At 41.5% G+C, this 26918-nt stretch overlaps 1 protein-coding gene across 3 annotated transcripts in view; it reads right to left on the reverse strand.

Annotated features, from left to right (window-relative positions):
• Positions 1-1448: 1448 nt before the first annotated feature.
• FARSB (phenylalanyl-tRNA synthetase subunit beta) overlaps positions 1449-26918 on the reverse strand; it is a 78672-nt gene continuing 53202 nt past the window's right edge. For 2 of the 3 annotated variants that reach the window (XM_045867889.3, XM_045867890.3), the window contains one exon: positions 1449-1741. In XM_045867889.3, coding sequence (XP_045723845.1) covers positions 1590-1741 — 152 coding nt within the window. In that variant the 3' untranslated portion in view covers positions 1449-1589. Of the gene's footprint in view, positions 1742-20921; positions 21073-26918 lie in introns of all 3 variants that reach the window. The other variant, XM_064587141.1, reaches the window with a different exon arrangement.

Below are 26918 nucleotides of genomic sequence, written 5' to 3' on the forward strand. Positions count from 1 at the left end.
ATTGCTGAGAAATACTCGTCATATAGATGTACTAGAATTTATCCACTCAGCTGCTGACGAACATTTTTGGGTGGTAGTTACTATAAATAATACTGTTTCTTCTGTTCCCACCAGCAGAGCAGAGGTCCCACAGTTCTGGTCTCACCAATACTTGGTATGAACCAGTCTCTCAAATTGTAGCCATTTCAATTTGTATTGTGGTTTCTATGTGCATGTCCCTGATGACTAATGACTTGAGCGTCTTTTCAAATGCTTATTTCTTGTATCTTCTTTGGGGAAATATCTTTAAGTATGCTGAATACAAACCTTTTGATATCTTTTTGTGAGCATATCTCACTTCATTTAAATGCTATTAGGATCTGCCTACAACAGAATTGGGAAGGAACAGGACAGTCTGAATGTTCAAAGATCTTGCTAGGTTGGACCTTGCTGCCCTGATTCAAGGCAGTAACAGGGTGGGGTTTCTTCATAGCAGGCTCAGCAAAGCTCCATAAACAAACATAATTCTCACTTTGTTAGCTATTTCTACTAGCACTTAAAGTTTTACATTTTGTGTTTCATGTCATCTTAACAGTAACTGAGAACTTATCTCAAACATTAGACCTAGCTTTTTTCACTCTCGATATCTATTGGAGGAGTCTAGATCAAAGTAGAAAAGTAAATTAGGAGGCAAGACAAGGCAAATTGACAGAAACTTAGCTTCAGAGGAGATCCAATACTTCCCTATAAAGTAAGACAGAACCTAGTTGCTCAATTAAATATTTAAAACCATGATTTTATAATATTGATTACATAAAATGTACGGCCTAGGGCAAAAATAATTTTTTCACAGTTTCCCAATGTTCACGCTGTACTGCTATCATCATGTTTAACTTGGCTGGCAGAACACGGCTGTGTTGCATGTAGTCTTAGGATATCATGGAATGCAAACACCTCCGCACCTTCAAATATTTCAAATACTTGTGACAGATTTTTCTTCCATTTTAAAATGACTTCAGGGGCGCCTAGGTGGCTCAGTCGGTTAAGCGGCTGCCTTCGGCTCAGGTCATGATCCCGGGGTCCTGGGATCAAGTCCCACATCCGGCTCCTTGCTCAGCAGGGAGCCTGCTTCTCCCTCTCCCTCTGCCTGCTGATCCCTCTGCTTGTGCTCTGTCAAATAAATAAAATCTTTAAAAAAAAAATGACTTCAAAGGCTGTAACTGCTAGACCGTCATTGCTTTCTAATGGTCTCCTAAAAATACCTTTTCCCAATGCTGAATGCATGTCTAATGTGAGCACTAACTAACTGGAAATCTTCCATCCTCTCGTACTCGTGTGCCCGGCCTCTGAATCCACTCCCCTGTTTCATCAGCAGGCTCCGATCCTGCGCTCCTCTGGGCTTTTCCTAACCATGCAGCTTCACGGACACCATGTTCCACAAGCTGGCCTGATGCAGGGAGCAGGCAGCATTGACCCACGGAGCCAGCCATCGCTTTCTACTTTATTAAACATTAAAGCGCAAACGGGCGGTCCCTGTGGAGATGTCTACAGGACTCCAGGGAAGGAGAAGGGGACACTCGGGGAGAGAGTCACACAGCAGAGACCCATCTTCACAAAAAGGGCTCGATATTGATTTCCAGGGAGGAGCAGGGCATAGTCAGCTCAAATTTGGTGATGACATCAGGATGAAGGACCCCAAGCTTCCCGATGCTCTGACCCCTGGCAAAGATCTCTGCGCATCTCCCAGGGAAGAAAGCAGGGCCTGAAAAAGAGGAGAGAAATCAACGTTTCTTCTGGCAAAAGTGTCAACAGACATTTAACACCTAAGGCTCACTAGGATGCTGGAAAAATAATGTCTTTAAACCATTGGCTAGGAAATGAGAGTGCTGTCCTCATACTTTCTAACCTTAAAACGAAATATTTGATATTACAGCAAGGAACTCTTACAAGGAAAAGGTTAAGCGCAAATATGAAAATCAGGGCCCTGCATGGGTTTTTGTTTTTGTGGGTTTTTTTCCGTTTGTTTGTTTTAATCCCAGGGCTTCAGGCAGGCAGGATCAAGAAAAGGAGGCTTGGAGGAGCACAGCTGGAGAAGTCCTCGGTGAGCTCCACAGGGAGGAAGGACAAAGGGGAGAAATGAAATGTAAAACTGATGACGTTGCAAGAGAAGAACCTGTTTGAAACAGGTTTTTCCATAGTCCTACCTGCTGGATAAAAAGTCCACCCTTGAATTCATTTACTATTCAAAACTCACTTTTCTACCTTATTACACAGAGAAGCAGAAGCTGCACGGTCACCGGCAGGCTCAGGCCTTGCTACCAGAACGCAACCCGCATTCCTTTTGGAGAAAGAACTTTCTCAGCAGTTTTAGAGCATCTTCTGTAAAAGGCCAGCACAAACCAGCCTGGGATGACCCCTGAGTTACTTCAAGACAGGCAGAAAGTGCTCTCTTCATTTGGGTATCAATACACAGAGCTAGGGCTCACCAAACCAGGAACTGTTGTGGAGGATCAAACAGCTAAAAACAAGCAACGACCAGGCCCACTCCATATTCACTATGACGAGAGCCACAAGAGTTCATCAGTGCTCATTCCCCCACTAAGTTTAAAACAAACAAACAAACAAAAAGCTGACTCATTTCACTTGCCACCAACTTGAAAAGGGATCAGGCCCACAGCTCCTGCCTGATTCAACCAAAATGGTTACTGGCATGAACTATAAACACCCAGCAGGGCTGGGCCACAAGCCTGCAGCCTGCCACTTCAGAGTGCATTATTTATGAAAGAATAAACTGCTGAGTCTACTAATGGCTCCAAGGTCAGCATGATGAAGAAATACAGCCCTGGGGGGAGGGGCTGCTAACAAGTCAGTACCAGCTACACCATAAAGACACAGGACAATTCCACGTACTTCCCAGTCAGTCTGGGAGGATGGGTGTTTACATTCCTGAAAAACATTTTTAACTGTCCTTCTTAACCCCCAAAGCACCCTGGGCTGGAACAGAAGGTGGCCTGTTCCTCACATCCCCCCAAACTAAACTGTCTTATTAAAGCAAGACTTTCACTGAACTGCATTTGAAGTGTTGGGCTATGCATATTAATCCACACTTGGGGACAGGGGCAGAGAAGAGACTCAAAAAACACAGAAACCATACCAGATTGATAATGTAGAGCCTTAGTGAGATATGAATAGCACTAAATCTAATAAGGATGGTGTATTTTAACACTATCAAAACAAAAACCCAATTTACAAAACTATCCCCCTCCCCCCACTGCCCAAATCTTCAAATGACAAAAAGTGAAGCTTGTATAAAGTGCTGATGCTAAGCAGTGTAACCAAGAATCGGGGAACCTTCATTCCACTATGCGTCACCCCTTTTTACAGAATTATAGCTGGACACCCTATGCTAACTCGGGGGAAAAAAAAAAAAAAAACAAAAAACCACCAGCCTATTTTTAAAGGCCATCCAGAAAGGAAGCTTAAGACCTTCACTGGTAACTTTGCCATGTTTAAGAATCCTCACTGTGTATCAAAATCCTTCCTTTTTATCTACAAATTCCAATTTGACTGGATTCATTTTAACTGAAGCATAAAACCAGACTATTTTATTTTTATTTTTTTATTTTTTTAAAGATTTTATTTATTTATTTGACAGAAAGAGAGAGTGAGAGCAGGAACACAAGCAGGGGGAGTGGGAGAGGGAGAAGCAGGCTTCCCGCGGAGCAGGGACCCCGATGTGGGAACTCGATCCCAGGACCCTGGGATCATGACCTGAGCTGAAGGCAGACGCTTAACTGACTGAGCCACCCAGGTGCCCAAAACCAGAATATTTTAGAATCTAAGCCAGATGTGCTAGTTCTAACAATGTTAGCAAAATAAAGCTCAGGAGATAAGAACTTAGGATTTTTACTTCGTAAAACAACTTTTTGAATCAGCACTTTTTAGCAAAATTCAGTTACATTCTTCTTCAATGAGCAAGCACGATAATGCCATCCTGTCCTTTTCCCCAGAAGTCTGGACCATACTTGGCTTTAGCTCATTAACCAGTCAGGTACTCAAACAAAAACGTTCCTTTCACTAAATACAATTTTTCCTCTTTCCAAAGAAAAGCAAAGAAAACAAATTCATATTATATGTTATTTAAAACGTAAGTATGAGAGTATTCTAACAAACGTAAGTATCAAAAGCTCTCAGCCCAGCACACAGATCCATATGAGGCGCGACCACACACCCTACATCACCCCTGGCCACAGGGCCTTCGCTGCCGAGGAGGAGCTGCTTCCGAAGGGAGCGGGCACCAAAGGGGTCCTCTGGCCTCTCATCCACAGTGCTAACCCTCTCCTCCCGACCTACATGTAACAATGACGTTCACGAACGGATTTCCGTATAAACCTTGCTGAAAACCGCACACGTTAGCCTGTGACAGCCATGATCAATTTCTTGCCACTTTTCATTTCTCACAAGGTCAGATTATGATCGGAAGCACTTAGGATTTGCTTCCTCTTCTGTTCAGTTAGAGCAAGGCTACAAGTTTGTTCTTCACATACACAAGTTGAGAGGCACACAAAAGGGACTTCAATGGGTACAGAGAGAACCTAAAGAATGGACCTCTTGATTGATGGGTATGGACTAGAAATCCTGAAAGAAAATATAAAGACTGTGTGGTTGTAAGCAAACTTCGCAGCAGAAACAAACCGCTCCAAAGAAGGCAGCCAGGAGCGCATTGCTTCGCCACCGAAACAATGGGCATGCACCCAGCTAAGGCAGCAATTCCGCCCGAGTTCAAAGATAAGGGCATCTCCCATCAGCAGCAGGGTGGTTGAGCTCAGTGACTCAGGCGGATGAATGGATCCTAACACTCTAGTTGGGACTGGATGCAACTTAAACCAGAGGAAGTCACAGCCAAACAGAGCCGCAATCTGGGTCTGGGCTTGTGAAAAACCAGCCCCGGATGGCAGTCAGAGGCCACTCTAACCTCCTCAACAGAAACCAAACAGGTGCCTCTGGAGAAAGAGCAGCCTGCTGGCCTAGAGACAAAGTTGCCAATTCAAAGAAAATCCTACTGCCCTATTAATAACGGGAATTCTAAAATTCAAATTCTAAAAAATACAGCCGCCTATTCTTCAGGTCTCTAAGCCCAGAGTTCCTGGTTTGCTGTAAACACTCCAATTTTCAACCTGTGCCCCAAATGCTCCCTGGCACAAAGCCCCTCAGCCCCCTTTTTCACCTGGCTCCTGACACGGATTAAGCGCCCCGCTTTGCTGGTATCCATCACAGCGAAACGGCCTCCAACATGAAACAGACCCGGGGGGAAAATAGTGCTCTCTTGCTGAAATCCATGTGGAAGCCCAGACAAAAGAAACATCAGTTAAGCACAAGCAAGAATTTAATTTCCAAAACTTAGTGGGGTGTAAGTAAGTCCCTTAATTAAAGCTTTTGTAGCATCTCCTCCAGGTCTGTAATTGTCTCTGCGCTCAAGCGGCAGGACCACTTTGAGGACCTTGGGGGTAATTCTCGGCCATAACGCAGCACAGCACCCAGTCTTTAGCACATTTTCTGGCTAATTGACCTTCAAAGAGTTTGTGAGCTCCCGCGCTTGCTCGTTGCCAAACACCTTTCACAGTTTCTTTTTGCCCCTGTCTTTCTTTTAGAGTCATATTATAGGCCCAAAATCTGGTAAGCTTTCCACATCGAGTCATTCCCATAATTTTATGAAGAATCGGAAATAGAGGTTTAAGGCGGTAACTGAGCAGGCCCCTAATCCGAACGCAGGACAATGTTATCAAGCATGAGGCCCTTAATGCCTTAATCTTCAACCCCCTGCCACTGGCCATGTTCAACTAATTCATCTGGTGCTGATGTTTACCATCTCTAATAACCATCTACTCATAATTTTATTTTTCCCTCTCTTCACATCACTAAGACATGCTGCAGGGTTCAAATCTACATACTGTTTGTTAACTGCCTGCAATCTGGTACTTCATCACCCCAATTTTCTCCAATAAAAAGGTAAGAACAAAATAAAAAGGGGCAAGGAACTCTGAGAAAGGCCTGAGTGTATATCTCATGTGTCATAGCAAATAACAGAACCCATCACTGTCAGCTTAAACACAAATAACCCATATACACTCTCCTAAATTCAGGGACAAAATACAAACTGCATAATCATAGATACAGTAGACCACTGGGCCAACTGAGTGTGCTTTAAATCTGTTCTAAATGGCCGATTATGTAATATGGGTAACAGAATAGGAATAATCATTTAACAGTCTGATCCTAGGGCTGGCACTACCAAACCCTACCCCTTCCTCTTCTAAGTCCCTAGTTCCAAATACCATTAGATATATATAAAATAATCCATTCCATGGTGCAACAGTCCATCCTAGGAAAAACACAAAGGACAAAAAAGTCCCCAGCGTTCCATTCTGAAGCGAAACGGGCAGAGTGGGGCGCAGGGCAGAGTGGAAGGGCTGAAACCCTGTCTCCCTATGCAGGACTCCTCTCCTGCTTTCCCACCAGCTCTCCGATCATGGAGTAACCATGATGGTCTAACTCTGGCTGCCAGCACCTCAACCTCCCTTTCCTTTTCTGAGTTGTGTCAGTTTAAAGGAAGAGGAAGGACAAAATAAAGGGCCTCTTTTCAAAAACTGGGCACACACTTAAACCGAACATGGGAGCATGGTAGTTGTTCTCCAAGTTTTCAAGGCAGGAGTTTTTGAGCGTACCAGCAGTTATACAAAGTGGGGAGAACCGAAGGGGCAGGGGGAGGCATGATGTAGGCAACACATTTCGAAAAAAGGAAGAAAAAGGTATAAGAATAGAAGGGAAAACAATCAGTATAAGTCTGAGATAGACACCCACACATTTTCTTCCGATCTCAGTCCACTACAGGCTGGGAGAAAATATCTCTACAAAGATCACTTAATTTGTAAGAAGAGACTGAATAATTTCCAACTGGTAATATAAAACACCCATTTTCCCCCAGATGTATACAATTCTTCACCTTACATCTGAAGTGAAATATTTATGGTACCTAAAGTCTTTAAAGAGAGGGGACCTAATCCCTTGAGTTTAATGGCTATCTTTCATCCCTTTCGGGAGATCAAAAGAAAGAAAAAGCCCTTACACAACTTTACAGTGCTAATCCCAACACACCTGCAGACATCATTAACTCTTAAAGCGAAGGCAACCGGACGTGAGGAGACCGGGTACGTACTTAACCCCAAAGCACGGGACTGGGGAGGACTCCAGTGCTCACGGCAACATCCTATCGAGACATGGCAGACAAAACCCCTACTGCAAATAAGGACTGGATCCTGGAGACTTTATCCTTAAAAAGTAATCAGCAGAGCCCAGACTTTCTAGTCTTCTAATAAAAAGGAGAAATGTCTTCAGTAAAGAACCTTTTAAAAATAAATCGCCACTGGGGCACCTGGGTGGGTCAGACGGTTAAGCGTCTGCCTTCAGCTCAGGTCATGATCCCAGGGTCCTGGGATCGAGCCCCGCATCGGGCTCCCTGCTCGGTGGGGGGCCTGCTTCTCCCCCTCCCTCTGCTTCTCCCCCTACTCATGTTCTGTCTCTCTCTGTATCTCTGTGTCTGGAATGAATAAATTAAAAAATCTTAAAAAAATAAATAAATAAATAAAAAATTAAAAAAAATCACCACAATCAACCTTATGGTAAGTTTTTAGAATCAGAACCCCAAAGTTTCCCAGTTTTACTTTGTATAGACGAATTTGTAATTTATTTCCATGGATATCACTTAACATTTCTAAAGATCTACTTCAAAGTCTAATCTTATGTGCCTCTCATACACACTCATATTTAAAACCTGAAGGTCAGCAATGTTAGAAGAATTTAAGTGCAAACCATCCAATTCCAATTTTATTTTATTTTAAAGATTTTATTTATTTATTTGACAGAGAGAGACATAGCAAGAGAGGGAACACAAGCAGGGGGAGTGGGAGAGGGAGAAGCAGGCTTCCCGCCAAGCAGGGAGCCCCATGCAGGGCTCCATCCCAGGACCCTGGGATCATGACCTGAGCCGAAGGCAGATGCTTAACGACTGAGCCACCCAGGTGCCCCTAATTCCAATTTTAAATCAGTCTCAACATTTACTTGTATAAGACCAAAGTATTTTTAACTCTAGTTTAAAAAGTGCCCTCACTGTCTCTACTGGCTTTGAAAATTCCTATTCTATAATAATGCCATTGTCTTGATTTGTCTGACATGTAAATCATTTCCCCCAAATTGTCACATTTCTTAAACATTCATAGGACGGTTTTAGAATAACAACTTCAGAAATAAAAGGTACGGATCACCTGCCTTCCTGGGCCAATAGTTTTCACCTATAAAATCCTTTAAGGAGACAATTTCTCAAACCAAATATGAACAACTTTATTACTTTCTCCACAATTATAATGAAATAATAATAATAATAATAATAATAAAGAGACTACTGTAGGGCTAATTGGGGAAAGAATAGGAATACGGAGTAAATAAGATTGTATCTATAATTTCACAATTAGTTAACTTACTATTCAAATTCAGACCTTTGGCCAATGTGGAGTAAAAAGAACTTCCAATGTGTAATTATGATGGGTGGGCTTTAGTTGCAGAATTTGATTACTGCTGACAAGTAGGGGATGCAGGAGAAAAAGGAAAGAACACGGAGACTGTTCGTTTTTTTTTTATTTTTATTATGTGATGTTACATCATTAATTTTTGATGTAGTGTTCCTGTTAAAGCCAGAGTCCTCTGCCTTCTACTCCTCTCCTTCCATCCCCCGGAGAGGCAGTGCCTCAGTCCCAGCACAGCCCTGTCCGAGCCCCTGAGGACAGGCAAGTTACAGATGGGAAAAAGTGAAGCACAAGGAGATTAGGGGACTTGCCCAAGGCAAGCAATACTATAGGCCACAGAGCGCGCTGAAGGTGCCGGCGGCCACTGACATGGGCGGCCCTTTGTGTGTGGCCCAGAGGCGCAGATGGCCTACAGGATAATGATTTTAAACTTTTGGTCAAGCTGTCCATTCATGTTTGCAAACTTCTGGTTTAAAATAAAATAAATAAACGAAACTTGAGAGGAAAAAAAAACAAAACACCAAACCTGACAACCTCTAACCTTAGGACATACCCAGGTATGCTCTGTAAAACTGTGAATACAACATAATACTGACAAAATGGTACAAAACCTAGAGCCTTCCAGGGAAAACAGAACTATGTTTTTTTGATCTCACACAACACAGGCACACTTAAAAAAATAAATTCCAGAGGAAAGTCGGAAAGAACTCAAATACATGGAAGCTGAAGAGCATCCTACTAGGGGTGCCTGGGTGGCTCAGACGGTCAAGCGTCTGCCTTCAGCTCAGGTCATGATCTCAGGGTCCTGGGATCGAGCCCCGCATCGGGCTCCCTGTTTCAGCAGGGAGTCTGCTTCTCCCTCTCTCTCTGCTGTTCCCCCTGCTTGTGCTCTCTCTCTCTCTGTCAAAAATAAATAAAATCTTTAAAAAAAAAAAAAAAAAGAGCATCCTACTAAAGAACGAATGGGTCAACCAGGAAATTAAAGAAGAATTTAAAAAATTCATGGAAACCAATGAAAATGAAAACACAACTGTTCAAAATCTTTGGGATACAGCAAAGGCAGTCCTAAGAGGAAACTATATAGCAATACAAGTCTTTCTCAAGAAACAAGAAGGGTCTCAAATATACAACCTAACTCTACGCCTAAAGGAGCTGGAGAAAGAACAGCAAATAAAGCCTAAACCCAGCAGGAGAAGAGAAATAATAAAGATCAGAGCAGAAATCAATGAAATAGGAACCCAAAGAACAGTAGAACAAATCAATGAAACTAGGAGCTGGTTCTTTGAAAGAATTAACAAGATTGATAAACCCCTGGCCAGACTTATCCAAAAGAAAAGAGAAATAACCCAAATCAACAAAATCATGAATGAAAGAGGAGAGATCACAACCAACACCAAAGAAATACAAACAATTATAAGAATATATTATGAGCAACTATATGCCAGCAAATTAGATAACCTGGAAGAAATGGATGCATTCCTAGAAATGTATCAACTACCAAAACTGAACCAGGAAGAAATAGAAAACCTGAACAGACCTATAACCACTAAGGAAAGTGAAGCAGTCATCAAAAATCTCCCAACAAACAAAAGCCAAGGGCCAGATGGCTTCCCAGGGGAATTCTACCAAACATTTAAGGAAAAATTAATACCTATTCTTCTGAAACTGTTCCAAAAAATAGAAATGGAAGAAAAACTTCCAAACTCGTTTTATGAGGCCACCATGACCTTGATCCCCAAACCAGACAAAGACCCCATCAAAAAGTTCTCAGAATTACAGACCAATATCCTTGATGAACATGGATGCAAAAATTCTCACCAAAATACTAGCCAATAGGATACAACAGTACATTAAAAGGATTACTCACCACGACCAAGTGGGATTTATCCCTGGGCTGCAAGGTTGGTTCAACATCCGCAAATCAATCAACGTGATACAATACATTAACAAAAGAAAGAACAAGAATCATATAATCCTCTCAATAGATGCAGAAAAAGCATTTGACAAGTACAGCATCCTTTCTTGATCATAACTCTTCAGATATAGGGATAGAGGGTACGTACCTCAATATCATAAAAGCCATCTATGAAAAACCCACAGCGAATATCATTCTCAATGGGGAAAAACTGAGAGCTTTCCCACTAAGGTCAGGAACGCGGCAGGGATGTCCACTATCACCACTGCTATTCAACATAGTATGAGAAGTCCTAGCCACAGCAATCAGACAACAAAAAGAAATAAAAGGCATCCAAACTGGCAAAGAAGAAGTCAAACTCTCACTCTTTGCAGATGATACTTTATGTGGAAAACCCAAAAGACTCCATCCCAAAACTGCTAGAACTCATACAGGAATTCAGTAAAGTGGCAGGATATAAAATCAATGAACAGAAATCAGGGCGCCTGGGTGGCTCAGTTGGTTGAGCGACTGCCTTCGGCTCAGGTCATGATCCTGGAGTCCCTAGATCGAGTCCCGCATCGGGCTCCCTGCTCTGCAGGGAGTCTGCTTCTCCCTCCGACCCTCCCCTTCTCATGTGCTCTCTCTCATTCTCTCTCTCTCAAATAAATAAATAAAATCTTTAAAAAAAAAAAAAATCAATGAACAGAAATCAGTAGCATTCCTATACACCAACAACAAGACAGAAGAAAGAGAAATTAAGGAGTCGATCCCATTTACAACTGCACCCAAAACCATCAGATACCTAGGAATAAATCTAACCAAAGAGACAAAGGATCTGTACTCAGAAAACTATAAAATACTCATGAAAGAAATTGAGGAAGACACAAAGAAATGGAAAAACGTTCCATGCTCATGGATTGGAAGAACAAATATTGTGAAGATGTCAATGCTACCTAGAGCAATCTACACATTCAGTGCAATCCCCATCAAAATACCATCCACTTTTTTCAAAGAAATGGAACAAATAATCCTAAAATTTGTATGGAACCAGAAAAGACCCCGAATAGCCAGAGGAATGTTAAAAAAGAAAAGCAAAGCTGGCAGCATCACAATTCTGGACTTCCAGCTCTATTACAAAGCTGCCATCATCAAGACAGTATGGTACTGGCACAAAAACAGACACATTGATCAATGAACAGAATAGAGAGCCCAGAAATGGACCCTCAACTCTATGGTCAACTAATCTTCGACAAAGCGGGACAGAATGTCCAATGGAAAAAAGACAGTCTCTTCAACAAATGGTGTTGGGAAAATTGGACAGCCACATGCAGAAGAATCAAACTGGACCATTTCCTTACACCACACACAAAAATAGACTCCAAATGGTTGAAAGACCTCAATGTAGACAGGAGTCCATCGAAATCCTAAAGGAGATCACAGCCAGCAACCTCTTCGACCTCAGCCACAGCAACATCCTAGAAACATCGCCAAAGGCAAGGGAAGCAAGGGCAAAATGAACTACTGGGACTTCATCAAGATAAAAAGCTTTTGCACAGCAAAAGAAACAGTCAACAAAACCAAAAGACAACCAACAGATTGGAAGAAGATATTTGCAAATGACATATCAGATAAAGGGCTAGTATCCAAAATCTATGAAGAACTTCTTAAACTCAACACCCAAAGAACAAATGATCCAATCAAGAAATGGGCAGAAGACATGAACAGACATTTTTCCAAAGAAGACATCCAAATGGCCAACAGACACATGAAAAAGTGCTCAACATCGCTTGGCATCAGGGAAATCCAATTCAAAACCTCAATGAGATATCACCTCGCACCAGTCAGAATGGCTAAAATTAACAAGTCAGGAAACGACAGATGTTGGCGGGGATGCGGAGAAAGGGGAACCCTCCTACACTGTTGGTGGGAATGCAAGCTGGTGCAGCCACTCTGGAAAACAGTATGGAGGGTCCTCAAAAAGTTGAAAATAGAGCTACCACACGATCCAGCAATTGCACTACTGGGTATTTACCCCAAAGATACAAATATAGGGATCCGAAGGGGTACGTGCACCCCGATGTTTATAGCAGCAATGTCCACAATAGCCAAACTGTGGAAAGAGCCAAGATGTCCATCGACAGATGAATGGAAGAAGAAGAAGTGGTGTGTACACACACACACACACACACACACACACACACACACACACACACGGAATATTATGCAGCCATCAAAAGGAATGAGATCTTGCCATTTGCCACGACGTGGATGGACCTGGAGGGTGTTATGCTGAGCAAAATAAGTCAATCAGAGAAAGACATGTATCATATGACCTCACTGATATGAGGAATTCTTAATCTCAGGAAACAAACTGAGGGTTGCTGGAGTGGTGGGGAGTGGGAGGGATGGGGTGGCTGGGTGATAGACATTGGGGAGGGTATGTGCTATGGTGAGTGCTGTGAATTGTGTAAGACTGTTGAATCACAGATCTGTACCTCTGAAAGAAATAATATATGTTAAAAAAAAAAAAAAAGGAAGTAGACAGCAGGAGGGGAAGAATGAAGGGGGGGAAATCAGAGGAGGAGATGAACCATGAGAGACGATGGACTCTGAAAAACAAACTGAGGGTTCTAGTGGGGAGGGGGGTGGGAGAAGGGGTTAGCCTGGTGATGGGTATTAAAGAGGGCAGGTATTGCATGGAGCACTGGGTGTTATACACAAACAATGAATCATGGAACACTACATCAAAAACTAATGATGTCATGTATGGTGATTAACATAACATAATAAAATTAAAAAAAAATAAATTCCAGATTGAGACAAAGCTAGAATAACATGAGCAGATAAATCAGCACCACAGTGACACCATCTATAAAGGCGAGGTAAAAAAGCACGTATGTTAGAACTTGTGGCAGAGCCTGCTTCTGAAGCACTGAAACTCCTGCAGAATCTGACACTGGAAATGACTCTGGAGAAGATCCTGTCTGTGCCTTTGTTTTAGAGATGAGAAAATGGATACCAAAGAGGTTAAGAAAACCAGAGAGCCAGGTAACAGCAGAGCGGAGACTTTTTTATCCAGTGCCAATTTTCTGAAGGGTAGAGTTGAAAGAGACTATCCCAAAATGCTTTCCCAAACTTACCTGCCTCTCAACAACTCTGTGGTACAGATGGACAGATCCCACCATTCCCACGTGAGAGATGAAGAAGTTGGCATGAAGGGAGGAAGTCCTAAATCACTGGAAGCAACATCCAGTATTGTTTTTACTGCACCACAGCTGACCACGCAACCCAGGGTCTAACAAAATGAACTCTTTCCTATCATTTTAAATGGTTTCTATACCATCTTGGGATCTGCACTTCAACTTAGTTTATATTCATATGTCTAAAGACATTTTTAACATTTCTATTATATGCGTCATCGTTTGCCAAACTGTTCTTAAAGTATTTTATGTTGGAGTTGTTTCCAATTATCCACTGTTATACAGAGGGCTTCTATAATATATATTGCTTTTTGCTCTTTCCTGGTTTCTTTCCCTTTGCCAAAAGTAATGCCACGCAAGTAAAAAATTACGAATCCTTGTCTACCTCATTATATATCAAAGTGTTAAACAACAGACTTCTAGCAATGGTAGTAGCAACAAGCCACACTTACACTAATAAGGATTATGCTGATCCCATCTTGTATGACAGCAATTAAGAAATACTTTCCCTTGCATGGTACCAACTACTACCTTTTTTAGTTCTACTGGTGGGTGAAAAAAAAATGCTTCAAAGCAGCCAAGGAAAATAATTCCAAGAGAAAGTCTCTGTCCAGAGAATATAATTCAAACAAGCTAGGAGCCTTTAGGAATTAAGAGAATAATCAGAAACTTTTCTCTTCTGGAAGGTGAGTGCCAAAGTACAGTGGCTGAGGTAATAGCATTGATAAAATACCTACCAGCTACTGATGAATATTAGACAATTCAAAACAGGTCTTACCATAGAAACAGGAAGTTCTGGAGCCGTTTAGAGCAAAGCATTTTATCTATTTTTCCTCCAGTGCTTACTCTTTATGGTCTTCAGTATCAACTCAGAAGAAATAAAAATCCTGTAACTGCAGTCACACGGTTTTCGCTTACCGTAAGGCAGTAAATAACAGCCTGTATTTGCTATTATACTGGGCAGTGTTGCTATTCCCCACATTTCTCCTCCCACCTCTTCCTGAATATGCGTTTTTCACGTAACAGCATGGCTGTCACCATGGCATGGTTTCAGAGAGCGGGGAGATTTTTCTATTCCACTGAATTAGCCCCCATTCTTTGTGTTAATACCTGAAATTGTTATAAAGGGACCACATTTCTCTTCCTTCATAATTAGAAAGGCAGCTAAAAATCAAAGCATCTCTTAAGTTCACACTGATATGCATCAACTGAACTGAAGTCAGATCCTTTCCTGAGAAGAAAATGTTTTTCAGGGAACAGAAGGAGACAAGAGCAGGAGGCTGGGTGGGAAGAACACCTGAGACACAGAAGGGCTGCAGGGGCTGCAGCATGGCAAGGGCCAGGGGTCCCGAACACAAGCTGCCCACCTCACCTCTGGCCCGTCGTGCCTAGAGTAACCCCCAGCAGGGAGATTCTGTTCCTGACCCCCAACCCACCTGAGCCTGCAGTTCTCAGAGGTGTTTCCAGGAGGGAGGAGAGGATACCTATGTCACCCTCGTGACCGTTAGCATTGCTTTCTCAAACAGGGCAAGATTAGACCAGAGCTTTTCAACACCAGTGTAAAGCAAAATAACTCCTCAAGATCCAAGCTCTCAACTGGGACCTCGATGAAGTTAATCTATCCTTCCATCGTTTATATAAGCATTGGGAACACGCTGAATGTCGATCTGTGGGGTTCCTGCCACGATGTAATAAAGACTAAAGCTAAATGGCAGAAAGGAGTCTCTCTAAACAAAATATGGGAAGGAGAGAGAAAAGGTGCTGGCAGATAACAGCTATCTAATGAACATATGATTATGGTTCTGCTTCCCCACTGCCCCAAAGTGACAGTCAAATATGCATTTCTCATCTTTAATCAAAGGAGATTATGGATTAATATTTTTTTAAAAATCAGCAAGCATGGGGCGCCTGGGTGGCTCAGTTGGTTAAGCGACTGCCTTCGGCTCAGGTCATGATCCTGGAGTCCCTGGATCGAGTCCCGCATCGGGCTCCCTGCACAGCAGGGAGTCTGCTTCTCCCTCTGACCCTCCCCCCTCTCATGTGCTCTCTCTCAAATAAATAAATAAGATCTTTAAAAAAAAAAAAATCAGCAAGCATTAGTTATTAAGGATCCCAGAGGCTTGCTTGCTTAAAAAAAAAAAAAAGGAAAGAAAGAAAAGGAAGATGTTGGTGATTTTTAACAACCTTCTAATTTCCTAAACCATAATAGATGGTAAGCTATTAGCTACCAAGCAGTGGGAGTTACTACATCAAACTATACCTTTGGTTCAACTAAGCAAGAAGGGAGCAAAACCAAGATCGCGAAAAAGGTATTGGCATCCAGTGGAATGACTTTGTTATTCTAAAAGAACAGAAGCAAAAAACCCAAACCAAACCAAACCAAAAACCAACAACCCCACAAATACATCACTCTAAATAAAATCCTTGGATGGGAAACCTGGTTAAGTTGCAAAGTGCTCTGAAAGGATGATGGATATCAACATATGCTCCAGCTCCTAGGTAAATGGGACCATATACAGAGTCCTCAACTTTGATACATAATGTATTCTTTTTTTTTTTTTTTTTTTAAATATTTTATTTATTTATTTGACAGAGATAGAGAGTACAGGTAGGCCGAGAGGCAGGCAGAGGGAGAAGGAGAAACAGGCTCTCCGCCGAGCAGGGAGCCCGATGCGGGGCTCGATCCCAGGACCCCGGGATCATGACCTGAGCCGAAGGCAGACGCTTAACCGACTGAGCCACCCAGGCGCCCCGATACATAATGTATTCTTGAAACAGTTACAAAATAAACCCAACTTATAAATACACAATCAGCTAAAGGTTTGATAAACTCCCCAGTTATGGCATAGATGTTTCCTTTTGGAATCTCTCTGAATCTTATCAATATTACATGATTAAGGTCTCACCTCAATTTCTAATTACCTACCTTTACATATAAATAAGACATTTATTTTAATGTTGGGAAAGACTGCTAATGGACTAAGGGGGCTGGGCTGATTAAGGAGACTATCATGCCAACTCTGATTGCACTTGCAAATTTCCTGAAATAGTTCCCAAGAGTTGAACAATAGAAGTTTTCTTTTCTTCAAAGAGTCTGACCCATTCAGATATCCTGTTTTCTTCCGCACCTGTTCAATCTAACTAAAGGATTTCCAAAAATCATTCCATCTTTTAAAGATAGCAAAGATAAAAGTTTAGATCTCTTCTATTCCTTTATGGATTCCAAAAAGCATTTACCTTAAATTTAGGAAGTTAAACAGTACCATTATATATATTTAAAAAAAGAGGGGGGGTGCGCCTGGGTGGCTCAGTTGGTTAAGCGACTGCCTTCGGCTCAGGTCATGATCCTGGAGTCCCTGGATCGAGTCCCACATCGGGCTCCCTGCTCAGCAGGGAGTCTGCTTTGCCCTCTGACCCTATCCCCTCTCATGTGTTCTCTCTCTCTCATTCTCTCTCTCTAAAATAAATAAAATCTTTAAAAAAAAAAAAAAAAGGAAGTAACTGGAAAATAGCATGTTATCAGAATCTCCAAAGCATAGGGAAAAAGAAAAAAACTGGATCTATTCCTCAAATGTACTCAGGATAAATTACAAACAGGTAAGAGGTGTAAATGTAAAATAATGAAACACTTAAGCACTAGAGGAAGCACGGGGAATTCCTCCCTCATCATGGAGTGGAAGAAACTTTAGGACTCAAAATCCAGAAGTAATAAGGAAAAAGATTAGCAAGTTTTACTATATAAAAGTCTACATGGCAAAAACCAAAAGAAAAAAAAAGATAATTTAAAAACTTATAAAGAATGGTGGATGTACATCACAAAGGGTTAATATCCCTAAATGCATAAAAAATTTTTAAAAAGAAGAAAACGACCAACATACCTGAAGAAAAATAAGCAAGACACATGAACAGGCAATTCACAGAAAAGGAAATAAAAATGTCCTAAAACATGAAACTATGTTTACCTGCTCATAAGAGAGCGCCAATTAAAACTACAGTAGACACCATTTTCCTCCTGAAAGACTGCCCCCCACTTAGAGAAGTCTGACAAGTCTGTGAACAAGGTTCAGAAAAAAAAAGGTCCTCTCATCTGGTGCTGCTGGGTTTGTACAATGTTAGAACACAAGTCCTCTAGAGGGGTGTTTGGCAGTATCGAACAAACATATGAATTTACCCTTTGTCCCAACAATCCCATTCTTCTAGGAATCTGTCCCAAAGAAACACTAGCAAAAATACCAGATCACATATGCGCAGGTCTGGTCATTGTGACATTATTTGCAGCAGCAACAACTGGAAAGAGCCTAATTATGTCCATCGCTAGGGAATTAGTTGAATCAACTGTGGCACTCCAGAGCAGTGCTCTGCAAAAAGAAAGCGGCAGATCTCCCTATGGGGCTGCAGTGAGCTCCAATGTAGATTAAGTGAAAAAAACAAGGTAGAGAACAGTATGCAAAGTATCAACTCCCCAGCTAAGAAGGTGGAAAATACACACACACATTAAAAAAAAACTATATAAGGATAACTGAAAACTAATAAAAATCATAACCTATCCAAACAGTGAGGGAACAGTGTGATCGGAATAGAAATGGAAGCTGGAATTCTTAAAATACACTTCATTTTGTAAGCTGTATCTTAAGTACAAACAGAACTGCAGATAACACTTAAATTGTTGTAATAATCACACTGATGTCATTTTGAAAAACACATAGAGAACACCCAAAAAACAAATAATCAAGTCAAAAAATGGGCAGAAGACATGAACAGACACTTCTCCAAACAAGACATATGAGTGGTGGGGCACCTGGGTGGCTCAGTCAGTTAAGCGTCTGCCTTCGGCTCAGGTCACGATCCCAGGGTCCTGGGATCGAGCCCCACATCGGGCTCCCTGCTCGGCAGTAAGCCTGCTTCTCCCTCTCCTGCTCCCCCTGCTTGTATTCCTTCTCTTGCTGTGTCTCTTTCCGTCAAATAAATAAATAAAATCTTTAAAAAAAAAAAAAAGACATATGAGTGGCTAACAGACACATGAAAAAATGTTCAACATCATTAGCCATCAGGGAAACTCAAATCAAAACCACACTGAGATACCACCTTACACCAGTTAGAATGGCAAAAATTAACAGGAAACAAATGTTGGAGAGGATGTGGAGAAAGGGGAACCCTCTTACACTGTTGGTGGGAATGCAAGTTGGTACAGCCACTTTGGAAAACAGTATGGAGGTTCCTCAAAAAGTTGAAAATAGAGCTACCCTATGACCCAGCAATTGCACCACTGGGTATTTACCCCAAAGATACAGATGTAGTGAAAAGAAGGGGCACATGCACCCCAATGTTCATAGCAGCAATGTCCACAATAGCCAAACTGTGGAAGGAGCCGAGATGCCCTTCAATAGACAAATGGATAAAGAAGATGTGGTCCATATATACAATGGACTATTACCCAGCCATCAGAAAGGATGAATACCCACCATGTGCATCAACATGGATGGAACTGGAGGGGATTATGCTAAGTGAAATAAGTGAAGCAGAGAAAGACAATTATCATATGGTTTCACTTGTATGTGGAACATAAGGAATAGCATGGAGGATATTAGGAGAAGGGAAAAATGGGGGGGGGAATTGGGGGAGATGAACCATGAGAAACTATGGACTCTGGGAAACAAACTGAGGGTTTAAGAGGGGAGGGGGGTGGGGGGCTGGGTTAGCCTGGTGATGGGTATTAAGGAGGGCACGAGTTATAATGAGCACTGGGTGTTACACGCAAACAATGAATCATGGAACACTACATCAAAAATTAGTGAAGTACTGTATGGTGACTAACATAATAAAAAAAAGAAAAAAAGAAAAACATGTAGAGTGAGCAAATAACGTAAGCTCATTAGGAACCAAGATTTTCAATGTAAAGAAAAGAGCTATAAATATATAGCCAAGCATATTAAGTAAATATCCTCTAATCCTAAATATAAATTAGAAATATCCATATGAACTCAATGTTTTCTCGTTTAAAAGAGAAAACAAAACAAAACAATTTCCCCAGCTCTATACACAAAAGTCCTACAAACAACTTCTTCAGTAGCAGTGAGCAATCTCAACACCCAGACTGCAATCTAAATTAGATTTCTCACTAAAAGGAACCAGGGCCACTTGGAGATACACTTGCTTCCAGGTGTGCCACAGAAAATATATATGAAGTCTTTTCCCTTATCTTCCAGAACTCTTCAGCCCTCAAGAGGCCGAGGAAGGCAGAAATCCCCACCCCAGAGATGTGTGCCCCCCAGATCAAGAAAGAGAAAGTTCAGCAAGGAGGTCAGAGCCTAAGAGGGTGGGAAGGGCATCCACAGGTGAGCAGGGGACAACCTCAGGGAGGCAGAGTGATGAGCAGAGCAAACATGCAGAGGAAAGACGGAGTCAGGTTACAAACAGGGGCACTGATCAAGTAAATAAAGAAGCTAGGAATAATGGGAGCCAGGTTTTTCTCTGTTGAAGAGAAACATTGTATGTTCCACATACAAATATGGAACAAGAGAAAACTGAAATGGAAGCACTGTCATGGACTTACAGTCTTCACGATATACATATAGGGAAGAAAATATGTGTGTGCGCACACATACACATGCAAATAAATCCTACCCCCAATAGCAATAAACACACCCTAAATCTTGGCTTTTACTCACCATTCCCTAACAAATAGAACCAGGATGGAGAAATGGGGCACTGGAAAGTTCCAGATAAGACTGAGAATATCTTCTTGTGCCCAAAGCAAGGGAAGGGTAATAAGAAATAGGAACATGTTAAAAGGACACAGAAGCCAGCCTGAAGCAACAGCCACTTGCCAAACTGGGGACAATGTGAGCATCACAAGAAATGGTTATAATGGATTAAAATATTGAATAAGAAATAATGAGTCCATACTGATATAAGTTAGGAAGACACATTCAGAACAGGACTTAAATAATTTCAAAGTTCTTCCCACAAAATGTGTATAATAATGGAGGAAGGAGTAACTTTGCAGGAAAGCTTAGTACACACCACCTTTTTTTTTTTTTTTTTTTTTAAAGATTTTATTTAGGGCGCCTGGATGGCTCAGTTGGTTAAGCGACTGCCTTCGGCTCAGGTCATGATCCTGGAGTCCCGGGATCGAGTCCCGCATCGGGCTCCCTGCTCAGCGGGAGGCCTGCTTCTCCCTCTCCCACTCCCCCTGCTTGTGTTCCTGCTCTCGCTATCTGTCAAATAAATAAAATCTTAAAAAAAAAAGGAAACAACTTGGGGCACCTGGATGGTTCAGTCGTTAAGCATCTGCCTTCGGCTCAGGTCAGGGTCCCAGGGGCCTGGGATCGAGTCCCACATCGGGCTCCCTGCTCCATGGGAAGCCGCTTCTCCCTCTCCCACTCCCTCTGCTTGTGTTCCCTCTCTCGCTGTGTCTCTGTCAAATAAATAAATAAAATCTTAAAAAAAAAAAAAAAGAAGGAAACAACCTATCTAAATACATGCATACATGGGGTACCTGGGTGGCTCTGTCGGTTAAGTGTCTGCCTTCGGCTCAGGTCATGATCCCAGGGTCCTGGGATCGAGCCCCGCATTGGGCTCCCTGCTCAGCAAGGAGTCTGCTTCTCCCTCTCCCTCTGCCCCTCCCCTGCTTGTGCACTCTCTGTCAGATAAATAAAATCTTAAAAAAAAAAAAAAAAAAACGCACACTGGAAAGAAATGCCAGTGGTGAGCAACAACAGCCTTCAAGGCAACAAGACACAAGTGTGTCCACAAGACGAATATCCAGGAAGGTGGCGGAAATGAAACCACTCCATATGTGGACAGGAGAGTGAGTCATCAAAATTGTGCTCAAAAGTCTAAAGTAAAGGGATACAACAACTGAGAGAAAGAAAAAATGATCTTACTAGGAGTTAATTTTAAAATGACTTAGAAGTTAGCTTGAAACTTGGTTCCATAATCTTAAAGCTGGACAGCACTCAATTCTGCCGAGGAGTTCAGGCAGGTAGAAATTAAAATATAACTTGTAAGTTAGGATTGGTTTTATCTTTGAGAAAAGAAAACTCCAAATACCAATGGCTTAAAGAACACAGAAGTTTGTATCAAAGGCAGAGTTAAGTGCTCCAGGGAAATAGGCCTTTATTCTGAATGGCCATGTGTTCAGCTAACTACTCCACATTAGCCCCACCTAGGGATTTATTCATTATGTTCACCTCTTTTCTATGCACCTACCCCCACCTATCCATCCATCCATTGTTTTAATCTTCTGGATTGGCCACTGAGAGGGCTGAAATTTAGTTTACCAGAATACATCATTCCCTAGGAATTTACCGGACAGTGTTCTTAACCAACACGCCACAGCACACCCATGTGCCAAAACCAGGTGCCACCCAAGTTTGACCAATGTGTAAACGTGCTACTACCCGAGGAAAGCAGAACCGTCTTATATATAAGATGAAAATGGAATAGTAAAAGTCACCCTAAAAATCCTCTAAATTTTCGGCATCTGGGCACTTGAAAGCTAAAAATGAATTTCTTTGTATTTGGGCCATGACCTTTTCTATAGAAGCCAGGTTCTAGTTGGGAAGCAGGAAGGAGAGGAGTACAGGGTGACAAAGTCTTTTTGCCCACTATAAATAGCTGAATTTAAGTAACTCCAAAGACTGCAGGCATTTACAGCCTCCATGCTCAATACCAGTTCTTGGGGGCAGAAAAGGTGTGAAAAAAACCTTGTAAATTACAATTGTTTGTGGCCCTCCAAAGCCGAGCCCAATGTGACCATCTCGCTCCTCGGTACTCAGTTCCCCTCACTAGGCTGTCTTGGGCGTCACAGGGGCAGCACGGACATGGAGGAGAAAGCAAGTGTACGCAAGGCCAGCGAGTACAAAACCACGGCAACGGACGGCTGGGACTCTGACTGAAGACGCTACAGCTCACGAAGCCGTGCGGACGGCTGGCCCGCACATGTGCAGAGGCTGCTGTCCGCTGCCCCGGGGATGCCGTTCACGTTGGACTCCAAGAGCTTCTGTGATGGCTCAGGCTTTGAGAAAAAGAAAGTTTCTAATTCGAAAAGTTATTCAGCACACCATTAATTACATCATGTGCCAAAAAGAAGAAACCATGACAATATCTGACTACCAGCTATTTTCTCTCAAGAAAAAGGTAAATTCACTAATGATTAAGAAATTTATTTCAGTTGTTTTACTTTTGCTGAAAAAAGGTTTTAAATGACAAAATGTGATTAATTGGCATATATAATTTGACACACTATAATTTGTATAAGTAAATAAACATGAAAAGTTATTCAGTAGATACGATTTAACTTTTAAGTTAGAACTTTATTTTTTTAAATTTGTTTTTAAAGATTTTATTTATTTATTTGACAGAGACAGAGACAGCGAGAGCAGGAACACAAGCAGCAGGAGTGGGAGACGGAGAGCAGGCTTCCCGCCGAGGAGGGAGCCCAATGTGGGACTCGATCCCAGGACCCGGGGATCATGACCTGAGCCGAAGGCAGATGCTTAACGACTGAGCCACCCAGGCGCCCTAGAACTTTATTTTTAACCTTCAATTTTAAGAAGGTTCATACTTACTCTTTTTATGTATGAAGCACAGCTATACATAAAGTACATAATATGTAGGGGCAATCAGAAAAAGTCTAAAAAGGTTCCCCAGAGGAGAGACAATAAAAGCAAGTTGAGAAACAGTTACTACAACATGTATCAGATGGGAAATGGAGCGGAGTCATCCACGTGGAGGGTCACTGCAATCTGCTGAGTACTGGAACATCAAGTAAGTACCCCCCCCGCCCCCCCCCCCCCACACACAAAGTGAAACGCACAGGAGTCAGAAGAGAAGGAGGCAAAAACAAACAAAACCACAGGGCTAAGTGAACCGCATATTAGCGGCTCGAGCGTCAAACACCGTGGCGCCCGGTACAGGGCTGCTCCCTGCGTGGGGATCACGGCTGCTGCAAAACTGGTTTGAGTTGTTTAATCCCTTCCAAGAAGGTAACAAAAACTGTATCTGAAGGCTTGCCTGAAACACGAAAAAGCAGAGAAGCAGAGGAATAAGTACTGTTTTTACGCAGGGTAGTAAAGTCTGGAAGCTTAAAAACATGTAAACCTTTTTTCTTTTAAACTCGATGCCTTAGGAGAGTGATGCCTTTGTTGGTGGTAACTAAGTGTGGACACATCATATGGATCTCCCCCGCCTCTATTCGAGTCCAGAACATTTGTGTAAGTCAAACCATAAATGGAACACCTTTACTTCAACAAGTTGTTCAACAGATCTTCTCATATATTTCCAAGCTCAAGTTACACTAAAAACCAGTGTGAAGACTAGGAAAACCCTCACAGTTTCACCCGTATTTTTTTAGCATCTGAAAGCCTTCACAGGTGTCCTAAAAGAGGAAAAGGTCATGACCTACAGGTCAAGTCAATGATCATTAGGTGTTGCTGTAACAGAAGGTATCTAAATAACCACTAGGGGTACATATGGTGCAGGATAAAATGTGCATATTACTTACATGGTTATTGTTCATTTCACAAGATGAATTCTGAGCAGCATGAAAACTAGAATGGTCAAAACTAAAAGCTGTAAAACCTGTCTCTCTCTCAGGGATCTTGTCTCAAGTTAAACTGAAGTTTTCTGGAGAATTGTAAATAAAACAAAACTGAACTCGGTAAAAAAAATTTAAAAAGGGGAAAAATTACAAACTAAAGTCAATGCAGCCAACTGCACACAAAGCCTACCACCTCCTACAAGAAATTATTTTTGCCACTGATATGCCCAGCAACCACATAACTGTCCTAAACACAAAAACGTTGAGATTTTTTTCTTGCCCAAAAGTGGTTTCTGAAAAGGATAAATGCATTCTGACATACATAATTTAGTTTGCAACAAACCACAAAAGGGAGAAGCTTGGGGGAGGGGGGAAGGCATATATATGCTGCAATAATCTGACCAAATGCCATTAAAACACTGAGCTGAACCCTTCTGAAACCCTCAAAGGCTCTACAGTCTGCTAAAACGTTAAAGGTTTTTTTCCTCCCTCCCACTTAACTGCCCTTATTCGATCATCAACTCCATGTTCTAGCTCACGCTACGTTAAATGCAAAGGTGCTCAGCGAGTGAAAACTCTAAGACTAAGCGACTGTGGCTTCTAAGTCTGGCCGCAATTGTGAGCCAAGCATGCTCCAGCACAGACTCCTCAAGGCTGCAGAGAGCTGCTGCCTTCATCTAAACAAGGTTACATCCAATGTCAATAGAACGCCTTGGGATCGATGCAATGATGGATCAAATGAGCTTCCAGATTTCTCTCACAATGGACAGAGCCACATTTCTCAAAGGGGAATCAAATTCTGTTCCACTCATCACTACCACCAAACAGCACAGCACAAAAGGAAGTCGGTGGTGTTCATTAGAAAAGACAGAAGAAATTAGGTATAACTGCCAATGAACTGACATTAGCAGGAATCTCTGGTGAACAGACTTAGCTCAATTATAAATGCAAAGCCACCAGGGATTTTTAATTATTAAAAAGTAAACCATATGCCAGAGTAACAGAAGACAACTCAGTAATCAAGAATGGTAGGAAATGGTAGCTCTTAATCTGCTTCTATTCTTTTTGATACTCTCAAGACCTTCTCTTTGCAGAAAAAGCTATATGCAGAATAACAGTAAATCGGTAGAAATGATGTAGCTAAACACGCTCCAACTACCAAATCCTGTGTTTACACATATTTACCTAGGAGATATCTATGTATACCTATATGATCTATGTAATATATATGTGAAATTTTAGATGAATACCAGCTTTGCTACTGACTTACTTTGACAAACCACTTACTTTAAGTGTTGATTTCTTTAACCATAAAAGAAGACCATGTTTGTCATTAATCAAAATAGACTTAGACATGCCTACGAGAAATGAGGAACTATTATTTAAAATGACAGTAATTCTCTTTGGCTTGATGGCTCTTATAGAAAGCACTTAAAAAAAAAAAAGATGTGGCTCATGCTGGTGATAGGGACACTAGAAGTAAATACCCTGTTTTATTTTCCCAAAATAGCCAGTTTAGATATACTGAAATATGTACTGGTCCAGGCCACCCATATACATAAAGAGGTTGTATCAAAGCCTTTCAAATTCATAAATCTAGGATATTTCATAGGCGTCAAAACTTTAAAACATTAGAATATTTTACTATGAAAGCCTAAATAAATTCAAAAGGGAACAGAATATTGACTCTGTCCTCATACTAAATCAAAATATAGTAACAACTTGGTCTAAAACACTGAACATAAAGATTTACAACCACATGAGAAGGTTACAATTTATGAATGCATTTTCTAATTAAAAAAAAAAAACAACTCCAAACCAAAACAGATACCTACATATCAGAGAAATTAAGTACGAAGCACTACATATTTTAGCACCAAAATAATAAAGGATTTAAATACTGCCACAGGTTTAGAATTATAAAAATCTGACTTTTAAAAAGATCAACACATACTAGCTGTTATTATAAAAGTTCCAAGCGGCACATACCATGAAATGTTCCAAATGCTAAGTGCTGTAGCTCCTACCTTTCAGAAGTTTCTTAAATCAGTCTTCTTGGAATAGCTACGCCCAACACTGAAGTTCAAGTTTCAAGTCCACAACCTCACTACTATAGTTTAGTGTATACTCTATCACAGTGTACACACCCCAATACCTTCCAATCATCCTCTTTACCTCTACTCTCTATGCTACCCAACCTCCATACTGCTGCCAGATTAATCCCTTGAACTCACAGATCTAAGTTATTTCACTTACTTGCTTTAAAAAAAAAAAAAAAAAACCCACTTCAGTATTTTTCTATTAGCTAAAATCCCTTATTCTAGCATCCAGGATGCTAAATATAGTCCTAAGCTTCCTCCTCACCATATAGTCAAACCAAACTGCACTAGGCCACATATGCCGTCATATTCGTCTTTGCTCATGTGGCCTGCCTTGCTTCCTTCCACTATATGTAACTGCCAAATAACACTTTTTAAAAAAATGAATGTTCTGTTAGAAATTTAAGAGGCCAAATAATGATAAAAAATTGTCAGGCAAGCAGTAGGAACAAGTGGTCAAATATTTCAAGTTCCTTCTCGATCTCTAGTCTAATAAAACAAACTCAGATTCAAACTACAGGGATACTCCAGAATGCCTCCCATCAGGAGAACCCAGGCGCATCAGTAGTATATAGACTCCATCTGGTTAGCCTAACTGAAACTCCCCAACGCATTTTACTG

This window comes from Mirounga angustirostris, unplaced genomic scaffold, assembly GCF_029215605.1.
Source record: "Mirounga angustirostris isolate CCGP_5_RB_7025 unplaced genomic scaffold, mMirAng1.0.hap1 SCAF_3, whole genome shotgun sequence".
Taxonomy (NCBI): domain Eukaryota; kingdom Metazoa; phylum Chordata; class Mammalia; order Carnivora; family Phocidae; genus Mirounga; species Mirounga angustirostris.